Source organism: Nerophis lumbriciformis, linkage group LG24, assembly GCF_033978685.3.
Source record: "Nerophis lumbriciformis linkage group LG24, RoL_Nlum_v2.1, whole genome shotgun sequence".
Classification (NCBI taxonomy): domain Eukaryota; kingdom Metazoa; phylum Chordata; class Actinopteri; order Syngnathiformes; family Syngnathidae; genus Nerophis; species Nerophis lumbriciformis.
Genome location: NC_084571.2, coordinates 23,776,470 through 23,791,434, shown reverse-complemented (window position 1 = coordinate 23,791,434; position 14,965 = coordinate 23,776,470). Strand labels below are relative to the sequence as shown.

Genomic DNA, 14,965 nt, shown 5'->3' with positions numbered 1-14,965 from the left:
GGCAAACAACTTTTCACAAAATAGAACGTTGCCATCCACTCATCTCATCATAATCCTTCCAGATTTGAAGAACATTCTGCCCATCACGACAGCTAAAGTCCCCATTGTAAAGTTCTACCATGCTCGCACCGGCCTGGAGGGAGACATCAGCCTCTACAACACACTGGTAGGAAATCCACACCCGCCATAAAATAAGCAATTTAATAAAAAAATTTCAATCGAAACATTTCTTCCTCAAGGCTCTGTACAACACGCGCCTGCTGGCGTTGTACGCCGCAATTGACAGGAGGGTGAAGATCCTCTGCTATGTCATGAAGGTGTTTGCCAAGGTTCGTATGCTGCACAACACAAGCTGGAATGTAGCATTTGATGCTTTTTGTACGATTGTAATTTTTCTGTGTTGCATTTCAGATGTGCGACATTGGGGACGCGTCACGTGGCAGTCTCTCGTCTTATGCCTACACTCTCATGGTACTCTTCTTCCTCCAGCAGAGGGATCCGCCTCTTATACCTGTACTGCAAGAGGTAAACATACATTTTTTCATGCTTACTTTGGTCTCTGGTTTTGTCAGTATTTGCGTCACCTTAATTAGGGCTGGGCGATCTGGGGGGGGGGAGGATACATTTTTTCATGTCATCCAATCTTGATTAGTTGGTTCAATTTTTTTTTTAACATACTGCGAAATAACAAAGCAGATATTTTTCAAACTTGTAGTCAACTGTGGGGTCGTCTCGATACCAAAATGTATTTTGATACTTTTCGATACTTTTCGAAATAAAGGGGACCACAAAAATGGCATTGTTGGCTTCATTTTTACAAAAAATCTTAGGGTACATTAAACATATGTTTATTATTGCAATCAAAGAACAAATGTGTCCTTTAATAAAATAGTGAACATACAAGACAACTTGTCTTTTAGTAGTACGTAAACAAACAAAGTCTCCTAATATGTCTGCTGACGTATGCAGTAACATCTTGTGTCATTTATCATTCTATTATTTTGTCAACATTATGAAGGACAAGCTGTAAAAATTGATTATTAATCCACTTGTTCATTTACTGTTAGTATATGGTTATTTCCCGTATAAACATGTTCTATCTACACTTCTGTTAAAATGTAATAGTCACTTATTCTTCTGTTGTTTGGATACTTTACATTAGTTTTGGATGATACCACAAATTTAGGTATCGATCCGATACCAAGTAGTTACAAGGTCATACATTAATCATAATTTAAGTTCTCATATGTCCAGGGACGTATTTCCTGAATTTATGAATATAATATTAATTAAAAAAAAGATTTTGTGACAATAAAAAATATTGATGTAATCATAGTAGTATCGACTAGATTACACTCTTGTACTTGGTATCATTACAGTGGATGTCAGGGGTAGATCCACCCATGGCAGTTTACATTGTAATGCCGGTGAGCTATTGTGTCCTCCTACGGTGTGTAGTGAAGCATGTTTAGCTGTTCCTCGTCCTGCAGGGACGATACTTGTAAAAAAACGTACTTTATTTGTCGCCATGGAGACGAGGATTAGTCATTTAGAAGTAGCTAAAACAATGCCGACTGTGGATGGACGTTAGCTGCTAGCTAGCCAGCCATGTTTTAAAGCACCTCTTCCTGTGGGCGTTTCAGTGTTATAGCTTCACCTTTATCTTTAGTTTTTAAGCCAAAATGCGTCTATTCTCCCTTTTCTGTCTACACACTGTGTCTGCTTGTAAGTACTCCATGATTGTGCGCTGCCGAACATGCTCCTCTGCTCGTAAAATCAGCAATGTCACAACGTGACGAAGACGCGCCGTCATGCCTGTAAAAAAAATAAAAATATATATATATGGCGAACTGGTACTTTTCAAACAGAGTATAATAGTAGTACCGTTTTTGATTTATTAGTACCGCGATACTATACTCGTACTGCTATACCGTACAACCCTAATCAACTGTAGAACAAAGGTAAATTGTCCTGTTGGGGATAATTAAGACATTTTAAAATGTAATTTTCTATACATTCACTGTACAAACATACATATACACATACTGTACATATACAAATATGCATGAAATCTCTCCTACAGACATCACACATGGGACGGTTTAGTAAGTATAAACAGTCACAGTTATACTGTAAAACTTGGAGTTATAAATGAAGAATCCATACCAGTAGAAACGCTATGAATGACTTGAAGACTGAACGGCACTGTACTTCTGGTTTGAAAGCTCAGTCTAACAGAAAGGCAATGCAACACGACAGTACCTGCAGTGTCCGAACTTGTCCAAAAGATGGCGCCATAGCACAAATAAAACACCTTAGTGTATTTGCTTGTTGTTATTTTACAACTTTTTTTATCATGGCCAGCAACGAAGAAAAAATAATAAATTAGTCGCACCGTCTCTTAAGCCGCAGGGTTTAAAGTGTAGGAAAGAGTAGAGCTTAGAGTCTGGAATTTATGGTACTTGGTGTGTGTATTTGTCATTAGTCAGCAACCAAAAGGAGATTTTGTCACCTGTTTTGAAAAGGTTTCATTATAGTTGTCATAGCAAATACATTGTGAGAACCCGTTTGAATTGATCTTGAATCGAATCATCACCCCAAGAATCGGAACCGGGTCAAATTGTGAGGTGCCCAAAGATTCTCACCTCTAATCATCTCTGACAATAGTTTCAGTTAGAGTATGGGTCAAAAGGCTGCACCACTTGTAGAGGATAAACTGCTATTGTGTGTTAGCAGCAGTTGTGCAGACTCGGTGATCATTCTGTTTTTACTTCCACGGTAACTTACAACCAGTGTTGGGTTAGTTACTGAAAAACAGTAACTAGTTACAGTTACTAGTTACTTTATTTCAAAAGTAACTCAGTTACTAACTCAGTTACTTACACCAAAAAGTAATGCGTTACTGTGAAAAGTAACTATTTAGTTACTTCTTCTACTTTTTTTTTTTTAAAGCTCCCATTAATGCCCTTTTAGCCTTCATTTTAGTACTGTTATTGCACTGGAGAATAATACAATCTGTTGATCAACTTGACATACATTTGCATCACTGAACTCTGCTAAGCAATGTGCTCTACATACAACACACAAAGACAAAGATATGTTTCAAAGGGCCAATTTATTTCAGGCCAGAACAAATTGACAAAACTATTTTAAATAGCTGCAACATAACATACATAAGTAACAAACAGCATAATAACACTAACACTAACCACGTTAAACCCAGATTCCGAACTAATAAAGGTCTTAACTCATTCTCTTTCTATGCCACTTCAATATGGAATGCACTCCCAACAGGTGTAAAAGAAAGGGCATCTCTATCCTCCTTCAAAACTGCACTAAAAGAACATCTCCAGGCAACTATAACCCTAAACTAACACCCTCCCTTCCACATAATACCTCTTCGGATTGTAAATAATCAAATGTAGACACTTTTTCTTATACTTTCTGATCTCTCTCTCTGTGTCCACTACTTGCTGTACATATCCTACCAAGTCAGTCCTACACTGTTTCAATGTCCATTTCTCTGATGATGCAATTGTTGATCCCACACCCCGGATTGTAAATAATGTAAATAATTCAATGTATATACCCTGATGATTATCTTGTGTGATGACTGTATTATGATGTTAGTATATATTTGATAGTATATATCTGTATCTGGACCCCGACTTAAACAAGTTAAAAAACTTGTTTGGGTGTTACCATTTAGTGGTCAATTGTACGGAATATGTACTGTACTGTGCAATCTACTAATAAAAGTTTCAATCAATCAATCAATCAACAACATAGCTGTAAAGCTGGCTTCACCTAAGGAAGGCACACGTGACATACACAGAGCCTAACCAGGCAGATTTGAATTGTTCTTTTGGGCAGTAGACGGGATCTTTGATCCAAGACACAACTTACATTTAACTAAAATGTTCTTTTCTTTGTGCTCGACAAAAGAAAAGAAGTGAGAATATCTCATACTTGCCAACCCTCCCGAATTTCACTGCCTCTCCCTGGGACAACCATTCTCCAAATTTCTGCCGATTTCCAACCGGACTTAAGGCACGCCCCCTCCCGGTCTGTGCGGATCTGAGTGGGGACAGCCTGTCGTCACGTCCGCTTGGCCAACCAAAAAGTAACCACAGAACACTATACCGTATAGGCGTATAGTGTTCTGTGGTTACTTTTTTGTTGGCCAACGGTTGTATTGCGCACCCCCCTCCCCTCCCCTCCCCTCCCCTTCCCACACTCAGACACACAGTCACACGCACACACAGAGAGCGCAGAGGAAGAATCAGAAGCACGTCTTTGCTTCGCTGGAATAAAACACACTCAGATCCTCAGTTTCTAGCCGATACTACATAAAAAGTAACGTAAAATAACGCAGTAACGCATCATGTAGTAACGGTAACTGAGTTATTGAATATAAAAAAAATAACGCGTTAGATTACTAGTTACCGCCGAAACTAACGGCGTTACAGTAACGCGTTACTTTGTAACGCGTTAGTCCCAACACTGCTTACAACCGGAGGTGGAGTGGGAAAAGGTCGACTCTCATTGACTGTAGTCACAGACTTTTCCGCTATGTTTGATAGAGTTGATACGTCTACAGCTGATCACTATAATTCAGTGTTTTTCAACCACTGTGCCGCGGCACACTAGTGTACCGTGAGATATTGTTTGGTGTGCTGTGGGACATTATGTAATTTCACTTAATTGTTTACCTGTTTCTCACCTTTTTTGTAAGGGGCGCCGGAAGTTGGCAGACCTGTCAGCGATCCTTGTCTGCTCTTGAATGGGATTGTGCTGAAAATTTTAATTTCCCATCAGGGATTAATAAAGTATTTCTGATTCTGATTCTGAAAATATTTTAAGCAAACCAGTAATTATAATCCGCAAATAATTTGCCGTTGTTGAGTGTCTGTACTGTCTAGAGCTCTGCAATTAGCTTTGTAGATGTCGGGAACACTGTTTGTCGTGATCACAATATGCGGGAGGCAAAAAAAGTGCTGTAATCAACCTGAAATTCTACACATCATTCGATCATATCATCTCCCAGCCCTTGTCTTAATTCAATATTAGTCTAACAAAATGTTTGAAGACTAACTGGTAACGGTCATTATTGTTCGTTTTTTAACCCACTCTTCCACTTTTTACCTAAATGTGTCATATTTGCAGCTCTATGATGCAGACGTGAAGCCTGAGGTGTTGGTGGACGGCTGGAATGTGTATTTCTTTGACGATTTAACAGAATTGGTGCGTATCTGGTGTTGGTGTGCACGTTGCACAAAGGACCTCGATGTATAACACTTTCATTGTTGCTCGGTCCGCAGCCCGCTCGGTGGCCACAAGGCGGCAAAAACACGGAGACGGTGGGGGAACTGTGGCTAGGCATGCTCCGCTTCTACACAGAGGACTTTGACTTTAAAGAGCATGTTGTGTGCATCCGCCAGAAAGCCCTGCTCACCACTTTCAACAAGCAGTGGACATCCAAATACATTGTCATTGAAGGTCAGTGTATGCCACAGTAGTAACCAGTGTCTACAAGTTTGACTGTTGTCACAGACTTTTCTGCCATGGGAACTGAGCTTTTTGGGGAATTTTGCCTAGCATTCACAATTCTTACGTCAGACAAGAACACAAGTTTTTCTTTTTTTATGCATTCTAAATTGTAAAAGCTTATTGACTACGGTGTCTGCATGGACTACAAAGGCGGACTCGTGCACTTTCCTTATACACACGCCATAATAATAAGTGGCTAACAAGAGTACCGTATTTTCCGGACCATAGGGCACACCGGATTATAAGGCGCACTGCCGATGAGCGGGTCTAGTCAGGTCTATTTTCATACAAAAAGCGTACTGGATTATAGGGCGTTAAAGGGGTCATATTATCTTTTTTTTCTAAATTGAAAACACTTCCTTGTGGTGTACATCAGTGGTCCCCAACCTTTTTGTAACTGCGGACCGGTCAACGCTTGAAAATGGAAAACCGGGGTGGGATTATTGTATTTATTTTTTATTTATTTTTTTGTCATAAAAAATACAATCGTGTGCTTACGGACTGTATCCCTACATACTGTATTGATCTATATTGATATATAATGTAGGAACCAGAAATATTAATAACAGAAAGAAACAACCCTTTTGTGCGAATGAGTGTAAATGGGGGAGGGTGTTTTTTTTGGGTTGGTACTAATTGTAAGTGTATCTTGTGTTTTTTATGTTGATGTAATAAATTAAAAAAAAAAAGTTTTTTTTAATTTTTTTTTTTAATTTCTTGTGCGGCCCAGTGGTTGGGGACCACTGGTGTACATAACATGTAATGGTGGTTCTTTGGTCAAAATGTTGCATAGATTATATTTTACTGATCATTTTCAAACCGCTTTCCGGTTCAGGATGCGCCGTTTTGTGGGCGGTCTTATTTACGTGGCTCACTTTCGGCAGGGTCTTTTCTCCGTCATCTTTGTTGTAGCGTTGTAGCATGCAAGGACGGGAGTGGAAGAAGTGTCGAAAGATGGAGCTAACTGTTTCAATGACATTCAGACTTTACTTAAATCCATAACGGAGCAGCATCTCTTCATCCGTGGCTCACTCGTGCAACAACAAGGCCAGAAATGTGTCCCGTGAAAAACCGTCCGACCGGAACTCTCGAATAACTAATGTTCCTTGGGTGAATAATGTAAACTCACTACACTGGTATTTTTTAGCGCTCTCATGTCGAGTTTACCGACAGATATAAGTAAGAACTTTACACTTCTTTATATTGGAAATGGCAACAGCACAGGATGAATGTCCCATAACAAGAAGGTAGAGAAAAAGAAGAAGCTTATTGACTACGCTGTGTCACGTACTACAAAGCTAGACGCGCACAAATTTTCAGGACTTATGCAGATCCCAAATACAGATCAGCAGGTACCAGAGGGTAAGAAAAGTTGCTTTTGCATAATATTGCAAAATAAAACCCCAGATAATGTCTTGCCTTATACACACACAATAATAATACTCATATGTTGAAGCACAGTACAATCCATTAAGCGATGTGGTTTCATAGCTTACCAAAGTTGCACTAAAACATTTTGATAGATTTTTGATATATGATAACATTTTGGTGTTGTTTACTTGAGTCATATTGCAGTCTACACATATCCCTTATGTGTGACTGCCATCTACTGGTCACACTTATTTCACCATGTACCAAATAAAATAACTTAGAGGTCGGTAAGCACAGCCAAAATTATTCCATACATTAGGCGCACCGGGTTATAAGGCGCACTGTTGAGTTTTGAGAAAATGAAAGGATTTTAAGTGCACCTTATAGTCCGAAAATACGGTACTGCGCCCAGAAAGCGCTCTAAATAAATATACAAAACCCGCCAACATTGCTCCATTTACATCTCATGAACTAAATATTAACCAAGTGTTAGCGATATTGTTACTAAAAGCGCTAACGCTGAGAAACTACTTTTAGCGGTGTCGTGATCACAGAGCGGTAACTAGCTTATGCTGCTATATTGACATACTGAACTGATGCATCGGCTCTGAGTTGGTAAAAGTTAATTCTAGATTATAACTCATGCTTCTCACCCGTAAAGGAGAAGGTGGTGGCCATAAACTGAGAAGATGGTCAACGTTGACATCCAACTTGACTCAGCGAAAAGACGCTTATTAGTGTCACCATTTTTTTATTTAATTTTAATTTTAATTTTTTTAATGTTTGCATTAGGATTATGATTAATTCTTCATCCAAACAGGAATATATGATTACATACCATACACATCTGGTCGCACTGTAGAGATATTTTTGTTTGTACTATAACCGCCATTACGAAAATAAAAATGGCGAATTTGAGCAGAGATCTCTAATAAAACATGCACTATATATTAAGTTATCCGCTGACGTCACAAAGGCAAACTCTGTCACAATTGTCTTAATATCTCCGCCACGTCTCCATGGTTCGATTTAGGGCCACACGATTTTGAGAAAAAACCTAATTGCGATTTTATTTATAATTTTTTTTTTAATTTAGATAAAAATACATTAATTGCAAAAACGAGTAAAGGAAGACATTTTACTTTTAAACTGTTAATCAACATATTTTTCTCTTAAGATGCCACACGTTAGAACAATATGCAATAATTTACTTTAAAAAATATTTGACTTTATGCAGACTCGGAGCTTTTTTCTACATCATGCTTTTAAACTGTAGAAATAATAGATACAAACTATACAGTGTTTATAATGTAATAATGCAAGTAACCATTTAAAATGATATACACATATTTCTCATTACTTTAGAATTGCTTGCTCAAAAAGGTTCATTATGTCTTCTTATTCATATACTTTTTAAAATGTTCTTGTAATCAGACCATATTTTTGGTAAATTAGATGGAATTATTACCTAAAAATTCCATCTAATATACTGAAAATATGGTCACATTACATTAATAACATTTTAAAAAGTGTAGAATTGCTTACCATTGTACTGTAATTGGAATGTAGATACATTTGTTATCCTAAATAAATAAACAACCAAAAATAAAATGGACCTTTTTCTTAAAGAAAGTTTTTTACCTAAATAGATATTGACCATTTTAAAGTGCAAAAATGGGCTCGGACGTTGTCTTTTTGTGTATTGCTATCACGTGATCACAACGTCATTTTCAGTCGTTTGTTCGTCTTGATGGGCTCATATTGCCCCTGCGATTTGACGCTGAAATATTCCCACAACAGGACATTTGGCTTTGTAATCCTATTTCTTTCCTCCTCATTTTTGTTACTTTGCAGTACTTCTCACTAGCGAGTTCGAGGCTCTCTGTCCTGTGAGTGTGTTGACAGCGGCGCCCCACTCTAGTCTCCGCCGAGACAAAGATTGTGAATGACTGAAAAGAGGTCTCACTCTGTTCAGTTAATTCCACAGTTAAATAAACACACTCGGGTGCTGAGAGCGATGCACGCATAAGATGTCTCTCTTCCTGTTTAAGCGAGAGACGAACAAACGCGAGGCTCAGCAATTCTGATTGGCGAACATGTCTGTCACTCAAATCAGGATGACGGCGGAGAGAAGAAAAAAAAAACTCAGCCTCTTGCACTAATTAAAACCTCAATATTGTATTGATTTTGATTAATCATGCAACCCCAGTTTGAATTCCAATTTATGGGACGTATGTGGATCTAAATACACAAAAACAGGGGCTAAAAGGTAAGTACAGTGGGTTTTGCATAATATGACCCCTTTTAATAGTTGGACTTTTTCTGAACTTAACTTGTTTTGTCAACTGACTCTTTTTCTACTACAGATCCTTTCGACCTCAATCATAATCTTGGTGCCGGCCTGTCCAGGAAAAGTATTGTCCTATTGCTAATTTCCACAATTTTTTATTTTTTTACCATATCTTACATTTTATTCTCACGTATGCTCTTTCATTGTCATCAATGCAGTGACAAATTTCATCATGAAGGCTTTCATCAATGGCAGAACAGTGTTTGGCACCCCTTTGACTGTCTTTTCTCCTGAGTACCCCAGTTGGATGGTTGGTATTTCTAACCTTGTAGCCTTCCAGTGGCATGTCCAGACTTTTTTTTCAGGTGTGAAACTTAGTTCTGCAGGGGTGTCACCCATGTAACAGTCAGCATACCCCAGGAGCAGCTGTAAATACTATAGTAGTCGGGTTGTCCCAATACCAATATTTTGGTACCGGTACCAAAATGTATTTCCATACTTTTCTAAATAAAGGGGACCACAAAAAATTGTATTATTGGCTTCATTTTAACAAAAAATCCTGTGGTACATTAAACATATGTTTATTATTGCAATTTTGTCCTCAAATAAAATAGTGAACATACGAGACAACTTTTCTTTTATTAGTAAGTAAGCAAACAAAGGCTCCTAATTAGTCTGCTGACGTATGCAGTAACATATTGTCTTTTAAGATTATATTATTTTGCCAGAATTATGAACGACAAGCGGTAGAAAAGGAATTATTAATCTACTTGTTCATTTTGTGTTAATATCTGCTTATTTTCTGTTTTAACATCTTCTATCTACACTCCTGTTAAAATATAATAATCACTTATTCTTCTGTTGTTTGATACTTTACATTAGTTTTGGGTGACACCACAAATTTGGATATCGATCCGATACCAAGTAGTTACAGGATCATACATTGGTCATATTCAAAGTCCTCATGTGTCCAGGAATGTATTTCTTGAGTTTATAAACATAATATATATATTTTTTTTAAACGAAAAAAGATTTTGTGAAGCTAAAAAAATATTGATGTAATCATAGTAGTATCGACTAGATATGCTATTGTACTTGGTATCATTACAGTGGATGTCAGGTGTAGATCTACCCATGGCATTTGTTTTACATTGTGACGCCGGTGAGCTACGTTGTGTAGTGAAGCAGTTTAGCTATTCCTCGTTCTGCAGGGATGATACTTGTGAGAAACGTACTTTATTTGTCACAATGGAGGCGAGGATCAGTGATTTAGAAGTAGCTAAAACACTGCAGACTGCGGCTGGATGTCTTAAATCACCCCTTCTTGAGGGCGTTTCAGTGTTATAACTTCACAATGATCGTCAGTTTTTAAGCCAAAATGCGTCCATTGTCCCTTTTCTGTCTGCACACTGCGTCTGCTTGTAAGCAATTCGTGTGTGCGTTGCCGAACATGCTCCTCTGCTCGTAAAACCAGCAATGTCACGACGTGACGACGTGTCGTCATGCCCGTTAAAAAAAGGCTGTATAGTACTGAATATGATTCATTAGTAGGGATGTGAATCTTTGGGTGTCCCACGATTCGATTCAAAATCGATTCTTGGGGTCACGATTCGATTCAAAATCGATTATTTTTTTTCAATTCAACACGATTCTCGATTCAAAAACGATTTATTTATTTATTTATTTTTTAAATGAAAACAATACACAACAATACCATAATAATGCAATACAATTTCAAAACCAAACCCGACCCAGCAACATTCAGAATAGCAATAAACAGAGCAATTGAGGACACACAAACATGACACGGAACAATTTAAAAGTAGTGAGACAAAAATGAATATTATCAACAACAGTATCAATATTAGTAACAATTTCAACATAGCAGTGATTAAAAATTCCTCATTGATATTATCATTACAAACATTAATAATAATAAAAATTAACAATAGTGTCACAGTGGCTTACACTTGTATCACATCTCATAAACTTGACAACACATTGTGTCCAATATTTTCCACAATGATATAATAAGTCATATTTTAGGTTCATTTAATAGTTAAAACAAATTTAAATAATGGATCCCATATTCCAATATATGACTCATTATTATCTAAACTAAATGCAGTTTTTTCTAATATCATCTCCATAGCTTGTGTATACCAGTCAGTATGAGTTGGACTATCAACATCTATCCATTTTTTTAATATTACCCTTTTTGTTATTATGCATATTGAAAGAAATGCATTTTTACTCTTTGATGACACGTTACTAAATTGATGGAGATCCCCAAAAATACAAGTTTGCAGTGTCATTGGGATATTTATATTAAGGACTGTGATTGCTTCTTTTGTTGTTTTCAACCTTAACTCTCTTATTCTCTGACATTCCCACAATAAATGAACAAGAGTTGCCTCGGCTGCCCGACACTTCATACATACTGTAGCTTGCTATCTACTACACCAATTTTAAACAGCTGAGAAGATGTAAAATACAATTTATTCAATATCTTAAATTGAGTCAGCTTATCTTTAATGCTTCTAAAGGGCTTATTGGCATTTTTCCAAATATCATTCCATGATATGTATCTTTCATCTAAAATGTTTAAGTCCATCATCCATTTCCGAACACATGCATTATTTGCATTTCTAGTGTGGTTTTCATTTATTATTCCATAAAATAGTTTAATTACTTTCTTAAATGTATCTTGATTAAAAAGTGCATCTTCCAGTTCATAGCTATTTAAAGACATACTTTCAGAGGATATGCATTTATTTACAGCTTGTTTTAAAGAGATAAAATTAAAAAAAAATGATTTCTGGGTACATTATATTGATCAACTAAATCATTGAACAGTTTAAAAGAGTTTTTATTAATAATATGATGAGGTTTAGTAATACCTCTGTCTTTCCATGTTGTCCATTTAACCACATTTTATTAATGATAATATTAGGATTGTACCAAAGCGGTTGATTTACAGATGTCATTGACTTGATTCCTAGTATTTTCTGACACAGTTTTAGAATGTTAAAGGTGGCTTCTATTTGGCTCTGCCTCAATTCATTAGGTATTTTTTAATATAATATAAACTCCCCACATCAATGTCCAAATTGATTAACATATTTTTTTCTATGTTGATCCAGTCCTTATCTGCAGAAGAATGAAATAAGTGGCTTGCTTGTTCACAACCGAAGGAGATATAATAATGTAAAAAGTTTGGTAATTGTAGTTCTCCTTTTATCTTGTGTACAAGACAACCTTAAGTATGAACAATTGGCCTTCTTTCCACACCATATAAAATGTGATATCATTGTATGTATTTTCTTAAACCAACTTTAATTAATTAGGACATGCATCATTTTCAGTATATAATTAACTGCTGGCAGTATACTCATTTTACTATGTTCACCCGACCCCAAAGTATATTTGGAGACGTGACAAGCGCTCCATTTTGGATTCTATCTTATTTTTTAAATGTTTAAGATTTAGATCTCTGCTTGTATAAAGGTTTGGTGTAATGTGTAGTCCTAGATATATGATTTCTGCATCTTTCCATTTAATTTTGGAGTTCTGAACTTGTGATTTCTTGCAGTGTTTATTACCGGTAAGTGGTAATATTTCACATTTGTCCCAGTTGACTTTATATCGAAGACCTCCATGACAAATAAAAACAAAGGACCCAGATTTCCCTCGCCCGGACGCGGGTCACCGGGGCCCCCCTCTGGAGCCAGGTCCGGAGGTGGGGCACGATGTCGAGCGCCTGGTGGCCGGGCCTGTCCCCATGGGGCCCGGCCGGGCACAGCCCGAACAGGCAACGTTGGTCCCCCCTCCAATGGGCTCACCACCCATAGCAGGGGTCATAGAGGTCGGGTGCGATGTGAGCTGGGCGGCAGCCGAAGGCAGGGCACTTGGCGGTCCGATCCTCGGCTACAGAAGCTAGCTCTTGGGACGTGGAACGTCACCTCGCTGGGGGGGAAGGAGCCTGAGCTAGTGCGCGAGGTGGAGAAGTTCCGGCTAGATATAGTCAGACTCACTTCGACGCACAGCAAGGGCTCTGGAACCAGTTCTCTCGAGAGGGGCTGGACTCTCTTCCACTCTGGCGTTGCCGGCAGTGAGAGGCGACGGGCTGGGGTGGCAATTCTTGTTTCCCCCCGGCTCAGAGCCTGCACGTTGGAGTTCAACCCGGTGGACGAGAGGGTAGCTTCCCTCCGCCTTCGGGTGGGGGAACGGGTCCTGACTGTGGTTTGCGCTTACGCGCCAAACCGCAGCTCAGAGTACCCACCCTTCTTGGATTCACTCGAGGTAGCACTTGAGAGTGCTCCCCCGGGTGATTCCCTCGTTCTGCTGGGGGACTTTAATGCTCATGTTGGCAGCGACAGTGAAACCTGGAGAGGCGTGATTGGGAAGAATGGCTGCCCGGATCTGAACCCGAGCGGTGTTTTGTTATTGGACTTTTGTGCCCGTCACGGATTGTCCATAACGAACACCATGTTCAAACATAAGGCTGTCCATATGTGCACTTGGCACCAGGACACCCTAGGCCGCAGTGCCATGATCGACTTTGTAGTTGTGTCATCGGATTTGCGGCCTCATGTTTTGGACACTCGGGTGAAGAGAGGGGCAGAGCTTTCTACCGATCACCACCTGGTGGTGAGTTGGCTGCGATGGTGGGGGAGGATGCCGGACAGACCTGGCAGGCCCAAGCGCATTGTGAGGGTTTGCTGGGAACGTCTGGCAGAGTCTCCTGTCAGAGAGAGTTTCAATTCCCAACTCCGGAAGAACTTTGAACATGTCACGAGGGAGGTGCTGGACATTGAGTCCGAATGGACCATGTTCCGCGCCTCTATTGTCGAGGCGGCTGATTGGAGTTGTGGCCGCAAGGTAGTTGGTGCTTGTTGTGGCGGTAATCCTAGAACCCGTTGGTGGACACCGGCGGTGAGGGATGCTGTCAAGCTGAAGAAGGAGTCCTATCGGGTTCTTTTGGCTCATAGGACTCCTGAGGCAACGGACAGGTACCGACAGGCCAAGCGGTGTGCGGCTTCAGCGGTCGCAGAGGCAAAAACTCGGACATGGGAGGAGTTCGGGAAGCCATGGAAAACGACTTCCGGACGGCTTCGAAGCAATTCTGGACCACCATCTGCCGCCTCAGGAAGGGGAAGCAGTGCACTATCAACACCGTGTATGGCGAGGATGGTGTTCTGCTGACCTCGACTGCGGATGTTGTGGATTGGTGGAGGGAATACTTCGAAGACCTCCTCAATCCCACCAACACGTCTTCCTATGAGGAAGCAGTGCCTGGGGAGTCTGTGGTGGGCTCTCCTATTTCTGGGGCTGAGGTTGCTGAGGTAGTTAAAAAGCACCTCGGTGGCAAGGCCCCGAGGGTAGATAAGAACCGCCCGGAGTTCCTTAAGGCTCTGGATGCTGTGGGGCTGTCTTGGTTGACAAGACTCTGCAGCATCGCGTGGACATCGGGGGCGGTACCTCTGGATTGGCAGACCGGGGTGGTGGTTCCTCTCTTTAAGAAGGGGAACCGGAGGGTGTGTTCTAACTATCGTGGGATCACACTCCTCAGCCTTCCCGGTAAGGTCTATTCAGGTGTACTGGAGAGGAGGCTACGCCGGATAGTCGAACCTCGGATTCAGGAGGAACAGTGTGGTTTTCGTCCTGGTCGTGGAACTGTGGACCAGCTCTATACTCTCGGCAGGGTCCTTGAGGGTGCATGGGAGTTTGCCCAACCAGTCTACATGTGTTTTG

The 14,965-nt window shown here is 39.8% G+C and overlaps 1 protein-coding gene across 1 annotated transcript in view; it reads left to right on the top strand.

The window, feature by feature from the left end:
* Window positions 1–14,965, top strand: part of tut7 (terminal uridylyl transferase 7) — a 59,682-nt gene that overhangs the window by 28,387 nt on the left and 16,330 nt on the right. The window contains exons 18-24 of the mRNA XM_061981829.1: window positions 63–166; window positions 240–329; window positions 412–525; window positions 5,167–5,244; window positions 5,322–5,499; window positions 9,288–9,335; window positions 9,430–9,521. Of these exons, the coding sequence (XP_061837813.1) occupies window positions 63–166; window positions 240–329; window positions 412–525; window positions 5,167–5,244; window positions 5,322–5,499; window positions 9,288–9,335; window positions 9,430–9,521 (704 nt within the window). The remainder of the gene's footprint in view (window positions 1–62; window positions 167–239; window positions 330–411; window positions 526–5,166; window positions 5,245–5,321; window positions 5,500–9,287; window positions 9,336–9,429; window positions 9,522–14,965) is intronic.